Raw genomic sequence first — 22,745 nt, forward strand, 5'->3', positions numbered from 1 at the left:
ACAAAATCACTATGTTCTTTGTATTTCTAAGGATTTATATTTATCTGACCAGAAGTATGAATCCCTTGCATCCAATATCATGAATGGAGTGCAGCAATCTGCTCACCTGGTGTTGTCCTTGAGATCAACAATCTCCACTCTGTCCAGGAACCAGGCTGGGTTGCTGCTGGAATTGTCATGACGAATCCGCAGTTTCTTCAGTACTCCCAGATCAATGGCTTTGATGGTGAATATATCTTCCTGCAAAAGCAGAAACAGAGGCAGACTAGTGTTTCACACTCAAGCCTACGGGGAGTCAGTGCCCTGGATAGGGTATTTTTTCCATTAAAAAAAAGTGCAAACTCTCTCGTGCTTTCTCAGATATTAAAATCATATTATCACCAGCTTTAATCCGTCTCTCCTCCATTTGAGGTATTTCCCACCTCTATTTGTTTGAGAGAGAAAACCAGATGTCCGAACTTTTAATTCAAAGAAAAGCCTGAGGTTTACTGAGAAGATGTAGCAATGAAGGACCAGCAGCTTGTGTTCAAGGACAGAGGATCATACCTGCCTTTTGTTTGCTTGAGTGACTAATTAATGCCTTACCTGGCCCTTCTCAAATTTGTTCAGCTGGTTGGACCTTTTCAGCTGGCGCTCACCAGTGTCTCCTCCTCCTTCGCCATAGATGCTCAAGAAGACATTAGCATCAGTCCCAGCACCCCACACATTCCCAGTGATGACATGGACCTCATAGGTGTTCTCTGTAGGTGAAGTTGCACAGAAGAGATGACATAGGAACATAGGAACTGTCATGCTGGATCAGACAGTAGTCCATTATAACAACATGCTGGCCTATAAGCACAGGCATCGCCAGCTCCATTAAGATGAGGTTTGCTCTGAGTTGTGGTCCAGACAGGACACACGCTGGAGAGGGATCAGGTGACTGTCATGTGATTGCCTGCCAGAAACTATATAAAGGAATGCTTCTGGATCATTCTAGAGGAGGTAAGAGTTGAGGTAAGACCCTGGAGGAAGTCCCTCCACGGGAGCTGTCAGTAAGCCAGGAAAGCAAGGAAGAATGGCGTGACCTCTGCCCTCCCAGCTTGGCTGGGACCAACTGTTCTGAGTTGTTTGCTCTTGTTTCCAATCCTTTTGTGATAATAAAGCCAGCTCTGAGGAAAGGGCCTTGAACTGAACTCTTACTTGGGCTTTATTTTAACCTTCCCTACCCAGGTTATTTGCTCACCAGCTTATGTAATGCTGACAGACCCTGGTCGTCCGCGAGCAGGATTGAACATGGGACCCTTGGAGCTAAATGCATGAGCATCTACTGCATGAACTAAAAGCCATATGGCTGTTAACTAAGGTTGTAGAACAGACTCATTAATCTCTTTCTCTAAGTGGTCTCAGTGCCACTAGATGGGACAGAACACCACACCCAGGAGGTGTGTGGGTTACACTTACACTCATATAGTCTAATATTCAGTCTCCAACAGTGGCCAACACTAGATGCTTCAGAGGAAGTTTCAAGAAACCCCTAGTGGACCACTGTGGAATAACCCAGCCATTTAGGACTTTTCTTCCAAACCCCCATGTTTGCTTCTGTGAAAATAAGGATTTAGATCTTATTTTTTACCCTATCTATTGTAATGTCATACATTCTTGTTAGCCATATAAATGCTGAATCTGGGTTTTTTTTAACCATCCTAAACCCTTAGCCTCAATGATATCTTGTGGCTGTAAGCTCCACAGGTTAATGACATGCTTATACCTGCGGGAATTCTGTGCCACTGCGCACGTACAGAATTCATTCCGATTTTTTTTCTCTGCAGAATATAGATTCTGCTGGAGAGGCACTGCAATTATTCCATTTTCTGGCCAGGGGCTGCTGTGGTACCAGAAGAGAGGGCCGCCAGAGGGCAGAGAGGTTCGGGAAGAGGATGCATTCCTCACAGTGGGGCCAGGTGAGGAGGCACAGCATGGACAGAGTGGGGCACACAGGGCTACAGGAAGGTAACAGACTGGGTTTCAGAAGGGCTAGTGGGAGGGACAGACAGGAGCTAGTGGTGACAGCATTGAGCCATGAACTGAATGGGAGGGGGGCTGCAGGACCACATGAGTTTGGGGGACAGGGGCTGCAGGGTCACATGGGAATGCGGGAGGAGGGCTGCAAGGCCACATGGGGACCAGGGGCAGATGTGCCTGACTGAATGGGAGAGGCTAGGGGTCAGCCAGGGTCTGCATGGGGGAGGAACCCCAGCTTCCTAACAATCCCTCCCCCCACAAAAAAATCCTGTTCCATACTTTTCCCACCCATATCCACCAACCCTCCAGGTTCACTCCCAGGCTCCTTCCCTCTCCCTCAGCTCTTTCATTACCCCTGACTCCCCCAAGCCTTTGCACTACTTCTGAGGGGTGCAGGAAATATGTTTCTGTATTGTAGTTTAAATGAATTACTCAATGTTCTGTATTAATATGCCTACTAAAGAATTTATTTGTCAAACAGACATTTCCTGAATCTTTTTTTTTTTTGTTGCCTGAATTGTTACAGACATACTTTGCTGAGAGGTATTTTGAAATAAATTACCAAAATAATTGAAACTGGTGTGATTACACTGTGTTATTTTGACAAATAAAATATGCAGAATTTTGAAATATTGTGTGCAGATTTTTTTTTGCACAGAATTCCCCTAGAAGTACATGCTATGTGAAAAGTACATGTTTTTCTCATTGTTAAATTTGCTGTTTTTTTTCATTTCACTGGGGTTGGGGTGGTGTAGCAGCCTGGCAGAAGCACATTATTTGAGCTATTCTGAGTGCACCAGGGGGTAGAGATAAGGGGGTATATATGACTTTATGGCATTTCCAGACTTTTGAGTGCTTAACTGTGTACTGATCTCTTAATGTAATTTTTTGTTATTGATTATGAGATGCTTAGGGACACGTATTTACTGCTGAAGTTTACCCTCAAGTCCAGATCCATCCTCGGGTATCAGCTCCACAACCAGTTCCTTATCCCCTTCATCTGTAGCCAACCAGCGGTGAGCCACGAACTTACAGATTTCCATCACTTCTTCAGGCTGGGAGTCCTCCTCCTCTTCCTCACTGGATTTCTTCTTCTTCTTCTTCTTCTTTTTCTTCTTATCCATCTCCTTCACCTTCATTACCATCCATTTAAGAGTGACGCTTTCCAAGAACCAGCCATCCCCAATGCCCTTCCCATCATGGCCAATTCGGAGCTTGTAGATCTTGCCAACATCTGCAGTCTCTACCTGCCACCAAAGAAAAGTTTAAGGCCTGAGAGAACATGAAATGTCTTCTCTTCACAAATAACCAACAACAGTGCTTAAAACTCAACATGGATCATTACACCCAAAGCTATTACCTCACTATTAGCTTGACTATGAGATGTGAAGCTCAAGTCATTTCCTGCCCCACTCCCCAGTTTCAGCTGGATTGATAGTTCTTTTTCAATTCCTGTTCTAAATTACTGTGTAGTGCTCTTCCACCAAACATGATGTAAACTGACCGAGTGACTTGCACAAGGTCATACAGAACATCTATGGCAGAGACACCCAAACTAAGATCTACTGGGTACCAGTCCTGCCTCTCCTGCTTTCACCAGCATTGTAGCTGTGCCTTTGTTAAATTACTGGGCTGACTATTGTATTAATCTCTAACAGTCTGCAAGCTTCTTGGGATGTGGACCTTGCACTATTGGGTTTTTTTGGGGTGGGTGTTAGGTGATCAGTAAAATGCTGTATATACATATGGTGCTCCTTAAATAAATATGAGCAATGCAGTATGGTAAGCCAGTCAAACTGGAAGACTGTTCTAGAGGCGAGGACACTGAACTAGCACTCAAGAGATGTGATTTCAATTCCTACCTCTGCCACAAATTTCCTGTGTGACCTTGGGCAAGTAATTTAATCTATCTGTGCCTCAGTTCCCCATAACACTTCCTTACCTCACAGGGGTGCTGCGATGGTAAACTCCATTAAGATTGTACCATCCTCAGACACTACAGTGATGGAGGCTATACAGGGAGGAGTAGGAGTAGATCTTTCGAGCCAGTAAAGCAGATATGAAGAATGGGCACCTCATTGTTTTAGACTATTTGCCCAAATTATTTAGTAACTTGCTCCACTAGAATGGGGTTTCTCAACCTGTGTGTTGTGACCCAAAATTGGGTCGCCAGATTGTGTCAATGCCTTGCAGGGCTGGCTGGGCTCAGCTCCCACTCCAGATGTTGCGACCTGGTGCAAGGGGTCACAGCACTGCTCACGTTTGGCACAGCCACCCCTTTGTCATGAAGATGGGGGCCGATCAGGACAAATTTGAGCAAATGTCATTGCGATCTCCTGTGCCAAGTCATAATTCCCCTCACACAAATTTGGCCTGGCTGGGCCTCCTGTCAGGAAGAGTGGGCCAAATCTGAACAGAGTTGCAACTGCAGAGGTCATAACACCCAGTGTGGGAAGCTGAACCCAGTGGGACAGAGTGGTTGGTGTCTGTTTGCGTCGGATGCAGCAGGTTACTCTGGGATAAACGGGGTCGGGGGGGCCCCTGCTGAACTCCCATTTCCTTCCTTACTACACTGCCAGGACCCCAATTTCCCCATTTCACCTCCAGGCCCCCAAATTCCCCCCAATTCACCTTCTGTCCCCCATGGGCCATATGGGGGAGCTGTATTTTTGGGGGGGGTCTCGGTTTGCCAATCCTCCCCCCAGTGGCCTGCGGAGTTCACATCTGGTTGATCATATCTCAAATGTTAGCTCCAAGCTCTGCCACCCCTGGATGAACCCCTGCCAGGAGGTAGGAGGGCATTGGATCTGGGACGTCTTGGGGATCTCTGGGTTACGACAGGCCATCAAGGTTTATAAATAGGTCGTGAGGCCAAAAAGTTTGAGAACCACTGCATTAGAAAGTGCTTCTCAGCATGGTGGCCCCATAACCAATTACACTTTTAGTTTTGGTGGGTTTTTGTGTTGATATGTAGTTTATATGCTAGGAACCCTGTGACTATTTTCTTTTTCAGGCTTTAATTTGGCATTTTAGCATAGAAGGCTTCAGCCTAGAAGCATTTTTATCAGATTAAAACAATAATCAATTGCAAAAGAGATGTTTATCAGGAAACTGAAATTGATCCACCTATCCCAGCACAGAGAAAAGTGTCTCTCTTTTCCCAACTCATGTGTATCCAGTATTCCCTGTCTGTAGCTGATAGCATTGTCTCATTAACATGTAATTCATATAGTCTTATTCTTTCCCATATCTTCCTGTAAATATTAATATTGGGAAAGATAGAGATCCTTAATCTCCTAATGCTTCAAACTTCTACCTTGTGTACTTGGAAAACTGCAGAAATTGGGTAACACTTACAAAGTTCCTGCTCTACCTTGGTGGGTCTTGTGCTTATTGGTGGATTTGCTTGTCTTGGAGCTTCACGGCAGCCCTCAGCTTGGCCGTTTTTCTGAACTCACACTCCAGGTCGACTCCTCCTGTGTCTGACCAGGAGTTGGGAGGATTTGGGGGGAACCTGGGCCCACCCTCTACTCCGAGTTCCAGCCCAGGGCCCTGTGGAATGCAGCTGTCTAGAGTGCCTCCTGGAACAGCTGTGCAACAGCTACAACTCCCTGGGCTACTTCTCCATGGGCTCCTCCCAACACCTTCTTTATCCTCACCATAAGACCTTCCTCCTGGTGTCTGATAATGCTTGTACACCTCAGTCCTCCAACAGTACGCCTTCTCACTCTCAGCTCCTAGTGCCTCTTGCTCCCAGCTCCTTACACGCACACCACAAACGGAAGTGAGCTCCTTTTTAAAACCCAGGTGCCCTGATTAGCCTGCCTTAATTGATTCTAGCAGCTTCTTGATTGGCTACAGGTGTTCTAATCAGCCTCTCTTAATTGTCTCCAGAAGGTTCCTGATTGTTCTGGAACCTTCCCTGTTACCTTACCCAGGGAAAAGGGACCTACTTAGCCTGGGGCTAATATATCTGCCTTCTATTACTCTCCTATTGCCATCTGGCCCGACCCTGTCACACACATTAAACTTAAGGTTTCCAAATTGTGTGAGCATTTAATAGAAAACAATCATGGCTATGTAAATAGAGTGATTTACGTAGAAGATTGATAAAAATCTGTAAGATTTAATATGTCAGGAGAAGCTCATTTACTTTAGAAACAGATGAATGTACAGCTGGTATTTGAAATGTTATAACAAATTATATATGCAGTGTTGTTGTAGCTGTGTTGGTCCCAGGATATTAGAGAGACAAGGTGGGTGAGGTAATATATTTTATAGGACCAACTTCTGCTGCTGAGAGACAAGCTTTTGAGCTTAAACAGAGTTCTTCTTCAGGTCTGGGGAATGAACTCAGAATATCACAGCTAAATACAAAGTGGAACAGAATGTTTAGCTTAAGTAGTTAACCCTAGAAATATGTTAACCTGAAGAAGAACCCTGTATAGCTCAAAAGCTTGGCTCTCTCACCAGCAGAAGTTGGTCTTATAACAGAAGTTGGTCTTTTCTCTATAACAAATGATAAGTGTTTATAAAGTGCTGGTCATTCAAGGATCTCAAGACACTCAAAGGAGTTGTCCCTGTTTTGCAGATGAAGAAACGGAGGCCGAGAGAGGTTAACAGAGCTGTACAAACACACAAAGCAAGGCAGTGGCAGACCCCAGAAAGGAATGCATATCTCTGTCTCACAGGGGCAGTATGACCTAGTGGATAGAACACTGGACTCAGACCCAGGAGACCTGGGTTCTATTTCTGGCTCTGCCTCTGGGTGACCGAATGAAATCACTTTATCCTCTCTGCACAGGACTGTCCTTACCCAAACGCAAAGTACACAGCTGCGTAGGGCACCAGGAAATTTGGGGCAAATTTCCTGGTGCCCTGCGCAGCTGCATGCTGCTCCAGCCCCTGCTCCGGCTCTTGCCCAGGGCCCCCGCCCCCACTCCCCTGAGCTCTGCAGCCGGGCTGGGCCTGCACTCACCAGAAGCGGGAGTGCAGCAACCCAGCCTCAGCCGCGCCGCTGGTGAGTGCGGGAGGCGGTTCTCCCCTTCCCCCCCAAGCCAGCCCTGCCCCCTGCGGAGGCCTGGGCCCTGCCCCCCCCCGGCTCCCCACGGAGGCCTCCAGCCCACTGGCCTGCCGCCCCCCCCGCCACAGGGGGGCTGCGTAGGGCCCCAGAATTGCTAGGGATGGCCCTGTCTCTGTGCCTACATCTCCCCATCTGTAAAATGGGGATGACACCAACCTTTATAAAGTGCTCTGAGATTCATAGATTCATAGATATTAAGGTCAGAAGGGACCATAATGATCATCTAGTCTGACCTCCTGCACAATGCAGGCCACAGAATCTCACCCACCCACTCCTGCGATAGACCTCTCACCTATGTCTGAGCTATTGAAGTCCTCAGATCATGGTTTAAAGACTTCAAGGTGCAGAGAATCCTCCAGCAAGTGACCCGTGCCCCATGCTACAGAGGAAGGTGAAAAACCCCCAGGACCTCTGCCAATCTGCCCTGGAGGAAAATTCCTTCCCGACGCCAAATATGGCGATCAGCTGAACCCTGAGCATATGGGCAAGATTCACCAGCCAGATACTACAGAAAATTCTTTCCTGGGTAACTCAGATCCCACCCCATCTAATATCCCATCACAGGCCATTGGGCCTATTTACCATGAATAGTTAATTACCAAAATCATATTATCCCATCATACCATCTCCTCCATAAACTTATCGAGTTTAATCTTGAAGCCAGATAGATCTTTTGCCCCCACTGCTTCCCTTGGAAGGCTATTCCAGAACTTCACTCCTCTGATGGTTAGAAACCTTCATCTAATTTCAAGTCTAAACTTCCCGATGGCCAGTTTATATCCATTTGTTCTTGTGTCCACATTGGTACTGAGCTGAAATAATTCCTCTCCCTCTCCGGTATTTATCCCTCTGATATATTTATAGAGAGCAATCATATCTCCCCTCAACCTTCTTTTAGTTAGGCTAAACAAGCCATGCTCCTTGAGTCTCCTTTCATAAGACAAGATTTCCATTCCTCGGATCATCCTAGTAGCCCTTCTCTGTACCTGTTCCAGTTTGAATTCATCCTTCTTAAACCTGGGAGACCAGAACTGCACACAGTATTCCAGATGAGGTCTCACCAGTGCCTTGTATAACGGTACTAACATCTCCTTATCTCTACTGGAAATACCTCTCCTGATGCATCCCAAGCCCGCATTAGCTTTTTTCATGGCCACATCACATTGGCAGCTCATAGTCATCCTGTGGTCAACCAATACTCCAAGGTCCTTCTCCTCCTCCATTACTTCTAATTGATGCGTCCCCAGCTTATAACTAAAATTCTTGTTATTAATCCCTAAATGCATGACCTTACATTTCTCACTATTAAATTTCATCCTATTACTATTACGCCAGTTTACAAGGTCATGCAGATCCTCCTGTATGATATCCCGGTCCTTCTCTAAATTGGAAATACCTCCCAGCTTTGTATCATCTGCAAACTTTATTAGCACACTCCCACTTTTTGTGCCAAAGTCAGTAATAAAAAGATTAAATAAGATTGGTCCCAAAACCGATCTCTGAGGAACTCCACTGGTAACCTCCCTCCAGCCTGACAGTTCACCTTTCAGTATGATCCACTGTAGTCTCCCTGTTAACCAGTTCCTTATCCACCTTTCAGTTTTCATATTGATCCCCATCTTTTCCAATTTAACTAATAATTCCCCATGTGGCATGGTATCAAACGCCTTACTGAAATCTAGGTAAATTAGATTCACTGCGTTTCCTTTGTCTAAAAAATCTGTTACTTTCTCAAAGAAGGAGATCAGGTTGGTTTGGCACGATCTATCTTTTGTAAAACCATGTTGTATTTTGTCCTCTTTACCATTGACCTCAATGTCCTTAACTACTTTCTCCTTCAAAATTTTTTCCAAGACCTTGCATACTACAGATGTCAAACTAACAGGCCTGTAGTTACCTGGATCACTTTTTTTCCCCTTTCTTAAAAATAGGAACTATGTCAGCAATTCTCCAGTCATACGGTACAACCCCTGAGTTTACAGATTCATTAAAAAGTCTTGCTCATGGGCTTGCAATTTCATGTGCCAATTCCTTTAATATTCTTGGGTGAAGATTATTTGGGCCCCCCGATTTAGTCCCATTAAGCTGTTCGAGTTTCACTTCTACCTCAGATATGGTAATATCTACCTCCATATCCTCATTCCCATTTGTCATGCTACCATTATCCCTAAGATCCTCTTTAGCCTTATTAAAGACTGAGGCAAAGTATTTGTTTAGATATTGGGCCATGCCTAGATTATCCTTGACCTCCACTCCATCCTCAGTGTTTAGCGGTCCCACTTCTTCTTTCTTTGTTTTCTTCTTATTTATATGGCTATAGAACCTTTTACTATTGGTTTTAATTCCCTTTGCAAGGTGCAACTCTACCTGACTTTTAGCCTTTCTCACTTTATCCCTACATGTACTAGGCATAATGTGACAATGGTAAAGAATCACTGAACAAGTCAGTTTCTTAACAGGGAACGTTATTAGAACAAAGGAAACATTTTATCCCTCACTCTCCTTCACGATAGGACTTGTGCCTAGACCCTGCCACACCTATCCCTCCCTTCTGCCCAGTTTCCTTCAGTAGACTTAAAGAAACAGCACAGACATAGGCCTATTCCTGACTGATCTCCTTGCACTATCCAGTAGGCCATGCTGCTTCCCGCTTATGAGAGGTGTAAAGAAGTCATTAATTATCCATCTCATTCAAGCTAGACCCAGGACTTCCTAAGTGTTCTTATTTACTTCCTTTAAAAAGTGTTAGCCCTCCATTGCCTGGCCTATTTCAGGACTGCACTGAATTGCCGACTTGTGCTCAGAATAGCACAGGAGCTGTGACTGAGTTGCTCTCACCTCCTGTGGACAGTGCCCCACTGCGTCAGCACCCCCTTTGGCCAGACAGGGCAATGCACAGAGTCTGCTCAGACCAGCAAGGTGGTCAGCCCACCCTTCTTGTCTGAATCTCTATCGACCTCTTCTAGAGGCAAGGACATTAATTTTGTCCCACTGGAGCATACCTGCCCCCTTCTCCTCATGTCTGGCAAAGGTTATCTGGTCCTTGTCCTCAAGAGGCCTGGAAGCCCTTTTGGTTCTTAAATCTCTGTTAATAGGTAGGTAGGGGAACCCAGGCTACCCACTCCACTGGGTTCCAGCACAGGGCCCTGAACCCAGGCAGGCAGAATCAGTCCTCAACAATTCCCCTGTTGAGCTCCTTCCTTCCTCTCTTGGTTCTGTACGCTTCTGCAGCCTGTGCCTCTGATCTGCCCTTCTTTGGGTTTTTGTCACCCGGGGGAGGCTTCTCATCAGCTTGCTGGCAGGACCTTCTTTCTCTAACCACCTTGCTCCATTGGCAGCTGCCCCACCCCTCAGCCCTTTTATTCTCCCAGGTGCTGTCAGGCAGCCAATCAGCATTGGCCGGCAGTTCCTGCACTAACTCCTTGGTTGCTAGGCCCAGGTTGACTGAGACCCAGAGGTTAGGGCACTTGCCTAGTACTCAGATGGTGCAGGTTCAATTCTCTTCTCCACTAGACTTACCATGTGGCCTTAGCAAGTCATTTAATCTCTCTGTGCCTCAGTTCTCCCTCTGCAAGTAGGGATAATAGCACTGCCCTTCCAAACCCTGGTGGGAGGTTTCAGGGAAGAATACAATAGAGACACCATAAGGTGCTCAGATACTATGGTAGGAGGGTACTGTTAGCACCTTCAACAGATAAAGTACAGAAGAGCATACGATGCACCCCTTAAAAACAGCATGTTTCCTGGGATGACTTGGCTCTGTACCCCCCTAACACTATTAGCACGATCTGAGTACACTTTCCTACGAAACGAAGAGTAGTAATTCCAGTAGCAAGGACTGGCACGGTTGAGCCAATCATGTGTATCTCTATCGCAAGTGCCATGTGTGATTAATGGCACATTCCAGAGTAAGCATGACAATATGTCATGCATGCTTTTTCGATTAAATACAAAAGCTTAATTAAAACTTAAGGGAGAATGCCACTAGATCAAGGCCAAAAATATAGGTTTACAAATGTTTTGCAAAGCTAAAATGAATATTTTTTTTCTTCTACAGTGCCTGCATCCTAAATACTAGTGCATGGAAACCTGAAAAGGAGACTAGTCTATTTTTCATGAAGTGCAAAAGCCAGTCGAGCAGGAAGGTTGAAAAGTGAACATGCTTTGCCATTTTGTTAAAAGTACATTATTTTGGTTCTCATTTCTTTCCCTTCAGATAAACAGTAAAGGCTGCCTTCATCATACCTTAAAAATATCGGTTGCTCCCCGCTCAAAGTTGTTTGACCTGCTTTTCAAGGTGATCAACTCACTTTTGCCAGTCTCGCCATAAAGCTGCATGAAGACATTTGCATTGGTGCCTGCTGCCCGCACGTCCCCCGTAACTATAGACACCTCATAATTTACCACTATTCCAAAAGAAAAAATAAATGTAATGGAGGAATTAGTACACAAAGCTCCTTAGTTTAATTCTGGGGTGGGTTTGCTAATGGTGAAGTGCATAGAATTGCTTTGAGATGAAAATTAATTATTGTCTATAATACACAAAGGATATTTTTTACCATGTATAAAACAATGCATGGCTCCACAGCCAGTGCCTATCTCAAGAGGCTAGGGTACCTCCCAGAAATGGCTCTGACACATTCTGCTTTGGTAAAACCACCTGCAAAATGTGTCTAATAATACGGCTTTAAAAATCTGCAGCTCTCCAAACTCTAGCTAAACATTATTATTTGTCTAATGTTCTAATTTTACAAGTAGCCAAACTCAGTACAGAGATCAGTCTGAATGATCTAGTGGATACAATATGGGCATGTCTATGCTGCAGCTGGGTGCGTGCCTCTCCAGGTAGAAAAATTCACACTAGCTCTATTCCAGCACGCAGGCTAAAAGTAGCAGTGTGAATGCTGCAGCCTGGATCAGCTGCCTGAGCTCAGACCTATGGGGTCCAGGCGACCTTGGACTCAGGCTTGCACTCCTCAACATCCACACTGGTATTTTTAGCCCACTAGTTCCAAAGGAACTAGTGCAAGTCTGTCTACCCAGGATGGGAGGCTTGTTCCCAGCTGCAACATAGACATACCCCAAATGTCTACCACCCACAGACTTCCCATATAGACTCTTGGCAAGTCATTCAGAAACTCTGTTGCTCTTACCCCACCTGGAAAATGGACCTATATACATTTCCCTGAAGGGGAATACTTTGGTTGAGAATGCAAGAGGAGTTATTTACCAGATCCTGAATTTCCTTTCATGCAAGAAAAATAGTCTGGCCTGGTCCAGTAGCGGATGATAAAAATATTCTCCATCAGACCACTGGCTTGTCAGGTCAAGTGAATTTCTCAACTCAAAGTTAGAGGGGTACTAATAGGGCCTTAAAAATTGAACCTCATTGCCACATTAACTATGGAGAGGTTAGAACCTCTCCATCATACAGGAGCAGGCCGGGAGCTACGTGGAGCAGTGGGGAAATGCACCACGTTTTTCCTCCTTGGGACACGAGGTCAACTTTTAATCTTGGTTCTCAATGAAAATTAATGTACTGATGTCAGTCAAAACCAGAATGGATCTTCATCCGTATCTATCATAAAACTTCTCTCCTCAAGAGAGACTAGGGACTGGAAATTCAGATGCTGTTGCAAGTCAAGACCATAATGAACTGGAAGAGCTGTGTGAGGATGCTGCTCTGGAAGAGCATGGTAGCTGCAGGTCAGCAGTGAGATGCCTTGATGCTGCAGCAAGGGAAACCCAGTGTCTGACTGCACTGAGCCTGGCCATAGCCTAGGTTCTTCCTAGAATCTCAGAAGTCAGAGATGGAGGAGACCTATTACATCATCATCTCAGCAATAACCCTGTCAATGCAAGAATAAACCCGAGAGTGTTTTTTTCTTGTGGGTTTTTTTTTCATTTTTTCTCATCTGATTGTAAATGACCACAGCAACAGGGCTTTATCATTCACTTTCACAAACAGTGTGCTGCTACCACTGCCTATCATGCCGACCAATATTGCAGCATTGTTTCCTTGTCTATATGTCTGTATCCATTTGTTATCTCTTGTGTTATACATAGACTGTAAGCTCACTGGGGCAGAGACTGTCTTTTCTGGGTTTGTACAGCACCTAGCACAATGGGGTCCTGATTCATCCCAAGACCTTTTAGGCACTACAATAATACAGATAATTATTATTATTATTAATAATAATAATAATAACAACAAATGCTTTGCTCCCTCACATTTCTCAATGGACACAATCTCACTTGGGTAGAGCTCCACCTCCACCTTCCCATCAGCCTCGTCTTTGTCAAGCCATCGGTTGCATGGGAACATGTACTGCTTTCCATGGACAGGAACTGTGATCTGGACACTAGCCAGGAACCAACCAGATCGGAGCCCTACATTATCATGTCCAATCAGAAGTCGGTTGATCTTGAAAAGAAAAAGCAAAAAGGGGCGAGGAGAACAAGGAAGGCATTTACTTAATAAAATAAAAATCTACTTCCCATGTATGTTCTGTTCTTTCACTGTGTGCATGCAAACCTTTTCTATACGTATCAGCTTGTGAACATACAATGTTCCCTTAAACATGCAATTTGGACAGTTAGGCAGCCAGAGAGCCACACTGCACATGGAAACATTGCCTTACATGTGCAAACACCATGGTATCTATGAAAAATCCCTAGTTGCAATTGTAGCAGCCTATTTGAAAATGTGGTTTGTAACATTTTGTCCAAAGGTCAGATTCTCTTTCAGTGCAGCAGTTCCCTTAGTACTGTGCTGATTATTACACAAATCACTTGCATATAATACTGACCCACTTGTAATTAAGTCTTACCTTTCCAATATCCAGAGTCTCTAAAATAAACTCATCCACTCGCCCACGTTCAAAGTAATTGCCTAGGTCATTATCAGAAACTAACAGAGGCTCCTTGCTGGTGTTTGCCTTTTCACCATATAGTTTGATAAAAACTTTAGAATCTGAGCTGGCTCCAGGAACATCTCCTGTCTTCACACTGATGTGATAGCTGACATCTAAAGAGATATTAATGTACACAACACAGACACATGATGCACTACCAAAGTTCATCCTGAACCACTGAAGCTTGCTGCAAACTAGAATAGAACACAAGCATGAATGAGAGAGGCTTGGAAACATTTGCATCAGAGTCTTGCCCAGAGGAGCAGACTGGAAGGAGCTCATAAACCTATGAGATGTGTTCACCAGCTGTACAAGTGGTGAAAAACATAACAGATACACAAATGAACTGAGAATGTCTGATGACAGACCCACAGGGTTAGATTACCACCAAAACACAAAAAAAGTAAGCTTTTTAGAAACGGAAGTAGCTTTATCTACTTTTGTGCCTACAGTTTGATTTTAGCCATTTTTTTTTGCATGCAAAATAACTACTAAGAGCTATGTTCTTGTTCTCATTTAGCAATGTTTTAGGAAATTACACTCTTGATGCCTTAAAATCCCGATAAGGGAGGGTTGTCATCTTTGTCTTTCTTTTTTTTTTTTTTTTGGATTGGCTGAAATTCAATATTATTCAATGGAATTCACCCTGCACAGGAGACAAATGTTTAAGGATCCAATTTCTAGTCACACAAAACAAGCCATTCTTAAAATGTTTTAAAAATTCTTTCCATTACACAAAAATGTGGCGGTCATCCTCTTGTATGCGAATTAATCCCATTCATAAACTACGATTTAAAGATCAGAGATTTCCCCCCATATGGCCCAGCACACATTTCTTAGATGTTATTGGTATAAATTTTGTAGTTTTCCTGTTGATTTAAACATAAATAAATAGCCCAACCCAAAGCCTTCTTCATCCCAGACCAAACTCACTTTTCAGGATCGGTGAATCCCCAGCCGGTACTAACTCTCGAACAATCTGACCATCATCCTCATTTTTGTCAAGCCATCTGGTTTGCAAATAAAAGTAAGTTATCTCCTAATATTTACCACATTCAGGGTTTTAAAGATCCAGACAGATACAGTATGTAACAAAAAGTAACACTGTGTAGATAAAGTGACATTTTCAGGTGGCTATCCATCTGTGAAGAAGACAAGACCTAGTTAACATGAGTGTGATCTAACCCTGCAGCAGTCACACATTAGTCTAAATTCGCCAACAGCTAATATTTTCAAAAGGTCCATCTTCCATTTGCAACACAGGTAGAGGTGCATCTATTGTGACTCGCATTTGCATTTACATAGAAGGTGTAAATTCAGCAGATACAAATCACTCCTGCAAACAGGCTGGGCCGTTTGAAAATCTTGTCCATTATCCAGAAATTCTTATTGTCTTTTATTCTGACAATAAAATCAGATATGGCTATTGACATCTTTTCTTATGACCGCCGATTCCTCTATCTTTTCATCCTACGCTTTCTATGGGTAACCAGGAAACCAGACAAGAGCTGAATTATATTTTTGGACCTTGCCTCTCGATTTCAGAGCTGGATGTGCTGTGGAAGTAGCATGCTTCACCCTGGAGTGCTAACACAGAAGGGGGGAGGAATATATTTGCATCACAACATTCATGTAACAGCAAATCATTAGGCTAATTAAGGAGAGAGATCTGGCACAAACAGAACTGTGGACTGAACAAGTGCAGCGCAGAAGCAAGGCAAGTTTCCCCACACTGTCCTCTGTCAATGTACTCCATCCTGACCCATTACACAAAGGGAGAGGGCAGTTCAGTCTCCATCATATTCAATCTTCAGCTTTGCTGCTGAGACTGCTATTACAAGGAAGCCAATGAGAGCGGATGAGGCGGTGGTTTTAGAATATGGACAAATATCAACTAACAATTAGAATGAGACCATCTTTTCATTTCTCATAGGCCAAACACTCATCAAGCTGTAACACCTTCAAAGTCACTACCATCTGGATTTGAATGGTGACCTAGAGGTGAAGGGATCCAGAGCCAATGATCAATCCCTTGAGCTACCAACTCCCTTTCCCACCAGTTTTGCTAGTTTTTTTTTTAATTTGTCAGGTTCTAATTCCCTCCATCTGAAAAAAAAAAAAGAGTTAGAATCTCCTTTCTGCACCCACCCCTGCACACAGAAATAATATCAGAACAGGTGCTATGTGGAAGAAACAGCCGTTTGCAGGAACACCAAACACGAAGCAGAACTCAGAGTTGGCAACAGCCCCAGGAATATTCTGTAGCCCAGAATTCATAAGGGGAACATGAAAGAGCCACCAGGATTTTGCCGCAATACTAAGTGTCCGGCAGCATGCAGAAGAGAGACACATGTAATGCCAGTCTCCCCACTAATCTTTTGTTGGTTGTCGGGTATGTAATCTACCCAGTATTCTTCCCTTTCACTCTGTAAAACCTGTGGCCACGTGTGTTGGAGAGGTTTAGCGGTAATTATATCAGCATGAAGAAATATCAGTTTAACACTGGTAGGTTATCAGGTGCGATGTTCGCCCTTGTTGGTGAGTGAGATGGACTGTAGGGATATAGAAGCACAGCTATCTGTGTTGAAGAATGAGAGATTGATGTAAAGAATTGGAGCCAAGTGTGGAGTGTATGGAGGACACATGAAGAGCGTACCAGAACATGTGTCTTACGGAAGGAAGTCTTTGTACTAGTCGTTGGTTTGGGGTTTTTTTACCTGTTGCAACTGATCCTTAGTACCTGTGTGTTGTGTAGTCCTTGATGTTGATTCAGTGGTCCCACTCTTGGACAGGTATCCAACAACTAGGGAATTAAGTCATCACAAAAGTCAAGATGCCTCTGCATACATGGCACTTAAATGGGGTGCCCCCAGAAAACAGAACTTAATTTCTGCCCACCCCGTGATCCTCTCAATTCAGAATGCCCTTCAGGAAGAGAGAAGCCCCTGACATAGCTGACTTTATGCCAGCTGCTTTTTGTGCTAATCTAGCATCAGTCATCTTGGAAGCTGCTTCTTCTGTTGCTGGTGTATATGTGGTTGTTTTTGTATCCTTCACTGTTGCTGGTGCAATCACCCAATATGGAGTGAATCCAAGGACTCCTCCTGAGCCAAGGTGAAAGAATCAAAATGTCTTCCACAAGAAACAGAGCTTTGGGTGCAGAAGGGAAAATATTAACTGCTTCCCTGGTGGAGAAGGGAGTGCCGCAAGGGAATTCATGAAGAAAGACTTCTCTGGAGAAGAGCTTTGCTCTTTGCCGGGGGCTACTGATGAAGAGGCAAGGAAGAGTTTAAATCAGGTGTGGAAAGCTTGCTACAGGCTGGTGACAGAAAGATGGGGATAGACCACCAACAGAAATGACTTAAGGCAGCTACCATTGCCCAATCTTGTGTTAACCAAAAGACTAGCAGGCTGTGGCAAGGACACCGTCTCCTCAAGCAGCGCAAGATGAAGACGTGTGAATAATGATAGATAAGTGGTTTTGATTTGCAACACATTCTTGTTTCTCCTTTTTCCCCACACAAAGTGCCATTCAAATGTTGTTCCACTGGCGTCACAATGGAACGCCATAAAGCACTTGTATCTACATATTTGTTCCTTGTACATCAAGCTCAAGGTACCTCCCATGCCCAGCAGCAAGGTTTGCAAAAATTCGGAGGGACAAAAGAACTCTATGTATAATGAACAAGGTTTAGAATGATCTCAACTAGGTTATATATATACACATGACACTAATGGATCAACACATTCTAAACACATCAGGCCATTTAAAATAGCATTCATTCGACCTAACGGCCAAAGTACTTCTTGTACAAAGTGCTTGTAGAAGCATTTGGTTTGCAATGTAAAATCATCAATAATCCCTAGGTAGTTTATATATATCTGTCTACATATTTCTAACATACACATACCTCAGTCTGGTACCACTCTGAGCTACACACGCTATCAGGCTAAAATGATGTTCTGTAATCCCATATTGCACAAATATTTACAAAACGCACAATGATGTGAAAACCACAAGAAGTTCAGAGATTCGGGTCAGGTTTGGACACTTATCCAAAGCTTATCACAAATATTCAGATTTCTAGCAAAGCTCAGCTAGAAATATGAAGCCATATTCCCAGCCGGTATAAAATCATTTCAACGGTGGTATAATGATTTACGCCAGCTGAGGATGTGGCCTAACATGAGATTGAGCTGTCTGATTTCCATTTCATTTTTGCCTGGGATATTATGAAAGCAGCCTCTTTTACTGAATGTCAGCTCCTCCGCTCCTGGCCTTGCACAAAGCCCCAAAGTGAAAATGAAAAATAAAAAACTTAAGCTTTGATCCTCAAAATAGGTGTGGTTCTAGGTTTGGGTGGGAAAGGTGATTCTTATTTGATTCAGCCCTTTCATCTATCCTTTTTATTGTGAGCCCTATTTATGTTTATAGCACCCAAACTGTAAAGTACTTATAATATACAGATGGCTTCAGTCATTGCACTGAATGGTTCAGTGATTCACTTTGAAAAAATCTGAATTATTCTAATGTCAGAAAGTCATAAAAGATTTCAAGGCATCTGAATGGTGAGCTAGCACTCTGTAAAGAACACTCAGATATTAGAGAGACAAGGTGGGTGAGGTAATATCTTTTATTGGAGCAACTTCTGTTGGTGTGAGAGACACACTTTTGAGCTTACGCAGAGCTCTTGGAAATGTACTTCAAAGGAGCATTTTTAGTGCACTGACTCTGAGAATAACTCTGAGCCATTACATTTTCTTTACAGCAACTATTTTGGTAGTTTAAAACAGAGGACTGGGAGACATTACTCCGGGATTCTAGTCCTGACTCTGCCACAAACTCACTGTTAATCCATTTAGTTTCTCTGTACCTCACTTTGCTAATACTCCTTGTAGGACTGTTGTGATTTAATTAGTGGATGTTCCTCCAGTGCTACATAAATGCTTATTGTTAAAAGCTTTTAAATTAATAAAAATCTTAGCCACGTGTTTATACACATAAATGAGAAGAACAAAACAGATCTTCAGTGTGTTACATGGAAAGGAAATCCATGTTGGTGTTCTTGCAGCATCAGACATCATGAGAGCTGTGTAACCAGCACCCCACAATGGAAGTATTTCCTATATCTTAGTGCACCCAGATCGGCGGGAGAAAGTTTAGCATCTTCTGCACCAGTATGATCTGTTCCTGTTGGAAGAAGGTATTTGTGCTCTGGCTTTGCTGGATCACAGCAGAAGCAGCTGAGCTCAGAGCATGTCTCTGGACCAGTCCTAAATAACAGGACACAGCAGAAAAAAAAATTATTTCCCCTGGACTTTGTCAATGTGCTATAGGTAACAATTGAACATGATCAGGCCACAGAAGAGAAGGTTGATGGGTACAACAACATATCCACCAGCTGGCAACAGATTGACTGAGACAGATGCTCCCCTTCTCCTTTCTGAACTGTAGTCTCTACCTCTCATTACCACTTGCTTGCCTTGGCTCATTAAGAAAGGGCTGCTCCTCCTAGCCAGGTTTCTAGAAGTATCTGTATCCTAGAGGAGCAGGCCCCTCTGAATGATATCCAGAGCAGCAAGGGAATTGGAGGTATCCCTGGCCAGCAGGAATGGAAGCATCCAAACGCTGCGGGTCATGGACAAGTTTATTCATTCCGATGGAGGATGCAGTGGGTGAGCACCTTTGCCTTCAGATACCTCGAGCCTCCACGACAACTGTAGACTGTCATTCTGCTCCTCTTTCTCATGATCCTGCAGAAGACGCAGGCACCAGAGGCAGTGGTAGGAACAGTACTCCACTTACTCCCACTCTGTTGGTCATGTGACCATTTCCATCTGACAGGAACAGATACTGGTGGCACAAGGACAGCAAAACAACCCTTGTGAGTGACGATGGTCTCACTTGGACAACAGATCATGGAAAACACAAGAAGAGCAGAATCCAATGATTCATGGTGCGAAGGCTGAATGTGCAAGCTGGATAGTCTACAGTCAGGTCTTAATTTGCAGCCTCTTGTTTATGGTTGTTGTTTTTAACGGTCAATGAAATCTTTTCTTCCACAACTGGATGGTGTGCCAAGTGCTTTAGCGCAACCTTACTAGAACAGGATCTTCATCCCAAGGGGGATGAAGGCCATTAATTAAGTGGCTTCAGTCATGAGGTTATTCAGAAGTAGCCATTAATGTGAGCCAGATGTATCACATGGCTAGACTTGTGAAGATCTCTGAAGATACTCAGCGTAACAGTTCTCAATGTGGACATTTCATGTCCACATCAATGCCTGTCTGGTTACTATATTGTGAGTTAACTTATTAAATGGGTATTAAAAAGTGGTAACATCATAACACGATAGGTTTATTTTGTGGTTAAGGGGGCTATAATTTGGAAACTTGCCCAATTTTTGCAACGAACATGTCGCATCTCGTGTCAAATTCTACATCACTGGCAAGTTGGCTCTGCTCTCTGTTATGTGATGTGGCTTTAGTAATTCAGTGGGCCTCATTCTGAGCTCACATTGTTTTACACTGACTTCAGGGGAGTAATTGCCGGTTATACCAACATGAGATCAGAATCAGACTCAGTGGCTTTACCTTTGTTGGCAATTTGAGAATAATCATATTAGTATATAAAATTCTACCAGTCCTGTGGGAAGAGCGTGCCTTATATTTTTAAAAACAGGAATTCATTGTTATTCCGTGGAATTCACCCTGCAAAGCATGAAATCCTCTGCAAAGAAAAGTGGGATTTGAAGGACCCAGGACTCTATGTTAAAGCTGTGTCTGCGGTGTTTTCACCTAGCTATTGATTATTTGCACTCTCCACACTGAGGCAGATACTGGCTAGCACTTGTGTGTGGGATGTGAAAATGAGTGCTAGCTATAGCTTCTCCAAGGGAAGCTTCATACCTTCTTTCCGGCCACTTATTGTCTTGAGGAAAGAGAAGAATACATTTGTAACTTGCCTGGGTGGCAGAGTCACGGGCCCTTTTCTCTTCGATTCCCACCTGCCCTTGGGCAATCTGCACTTCCATTCCAGTGATGAGTTTTAATGACAGCATCTTATCAATTTTGCATACTCCCAACAAGAGATTAGCATGCCGCAGCTCTCAGGATCATGGGACATGCATGTGGGGGCAGAAGAAGGCCCCCCATCTGCAAAAAAAACTAGGAGGCTGCAGAAGCAATGCGAACGTTCCTGCAGCAGGAGGTTGCATTGACATTGGATTCATCACCAGAAGGTTGCATTTTGTCTCTGGGAAATCCTCAGCCCCATTGGGTTAATCACTGTAAAGTTTATTCTTCAGATTGCTGCCTATTTGGTAGGAGAGGGCCATATTATACTTAATCTCCCAATCCACACATTTTGCTTTCAGGCCAAGCAAAAAAATTATCTGGCAGGATTTAGATGAGCTCAGAAGAGTCCAACCCTGAACGGTAATGAGGCTCTTGGAAGTGTGACAGATCAGTAAATACAGGCATCATTTGAGAGCATCATTTCCAGTACCTGTGGCATGGGAATTCCACAGCCTGACTTTCTGGCTGCCCTTCTTCCCTCACTATCACTTTGTCAAGGTACCAGCCACTGCTTCCTCCTTTGCCGTCATGCCCTATCCTCACCCTCCTCACCTGCTTCAGAGTCACTGCTTCAATGTAGAACTCATCAGCCTTTGACAGAGAGAAAAAGAAACAAGATTAGGGAATATTGCTCCTAAGAAACAAAACGAAACACAAGCATTTATTACTGTGATCAAACCAATCCCAGAGCTGCAGGATGGAGAAGATCCCTCAGAAGCAGGTGAATGCATTAAGTTCAAGTTAATTTACCAAAGAATGAACCTGAACATCTGTGCTAGACTCATAGGGTGGGATTGATAAAGGAACGGCGGCCAGAGCTTTTGGGTGCTTACTCCTACCCATAGTCTCATACCTCCCCCTAGTAGGGAGGAAGGATGGTCCAGTTCTACGGGTGTTGGCCTGGGATCTGGGAAACCCAAGTTCAGTTCTCTGCTCTGCCTCAGACTTCCTGGGGAGCTAGGGTAAGTCTCTGTGTGCCTGAGTTCTCCAACTATAAATGGAGATGGCACTTCCTCACTCCAGGGGGGCACTATGAGGATAAATACATGTAAAGATTGTGACGTGTTCAGATACTCCAGTAATGGGGCCATATAAGTACCTTAGACAGACATATACACAGAGAGGACCACTGTAGTTTACCATGCTCCTGATGCAATCACAAGGGCCCCTTGCTTTAATGCCTGGTTAGCCAGGAGAAAATTGGAGGGAACATAGTGCTGTCGTGCATTTGTCTCTTCTCTCCACAGAAAGCACAAATTTGCTGCTGGTGGCGGCCTGTCTTTGTTAATGTCCAGATAGAGGGTTAGGAAGGTGACAAATTTTCCCAACCAAGAAAGAGTATTACAAAAATATCAGCCACTACTTTCAAAATATGTTTCAAAAGATTTCAGCAAAACTGTCCTTTCAAAAAAAGGCAGCAAAAACATACTACTGAACTTTTAAGTGTTAAAAATAATGGGTGTGCTTGTGTGAGCAAAAATTACATGCATAAGAAAGGGTCACAGGATCAGACTCACAAATACCTATTCACTGATCAAAACCTAGCAGGTTTGACCTAACTTAATGAAGTTGGCTATACTGGACCTGATTCTAAGCTCACTTACCATACACTGGTGTAAATAAATGAGCATTTACCATACTCTGGTATAAATTAAGTCAATGAAATT

At 43.8% G+C, this 22,745-nt stretch overlaps 1 protein-coding gene across 1 annotated transcript in view; it reads right to left on the minus strand.

Annotated features, from left to right (window-relative positions):
• The window catches only part of LOXHD1 (lipoxygenase homology PLAT domains 1), a 303,450-nt gene that overhangs the window by 112,920 nt on the left and 167,785 nt on the right, over positions 1–22,745 (minus strand). The window contains exons 19-26 of the mRNA XM_043547366.1: positions 21,509–21,669; positions 14,935–15,011; positions 13,918–14,114; positions 13,319–13,511; positions 11,333–11,493; positions 2,945–3,251; positions 586–740; positions 107–240 (exon numbers count right to left, since the gene is read on the minus strand). Of these exons, the coding sequence (XP_043403301.1) occupies positions 107–240; positions 586–740; positions 2,945–3,251; positions 11,333–11,493; positions 13,319–13,511; positions 13,918–14,114; positions 14,935–15,011; positions 21,509–21,669 (1,385 nt within the window). The remainder of the gene's footprint in view (positions 1–106; positions 241–585; positions 741–2,944; positions 3,252–11,332; positions 11,494–13,318; positions 13,512–13,917; positions 14,115–14,934; positions 15,012–21,508; positions 21,670–22,745) is intronic.

This window comes from Chelonia mydas, chromosome 5 (assembly GCF_015237465.2).
Source record: "Chelonia mydas isolate rCheMyd1 chromosome 5, rCheMyd1.pri.v2, whole genome shotgun sequence".
In the NCBI taxonomy this organism is placed as follows: Eukaryota; Metazoa; Chordata; order Testudines; family Cheloniidae; genus Chelonia; species Chelonia mydas.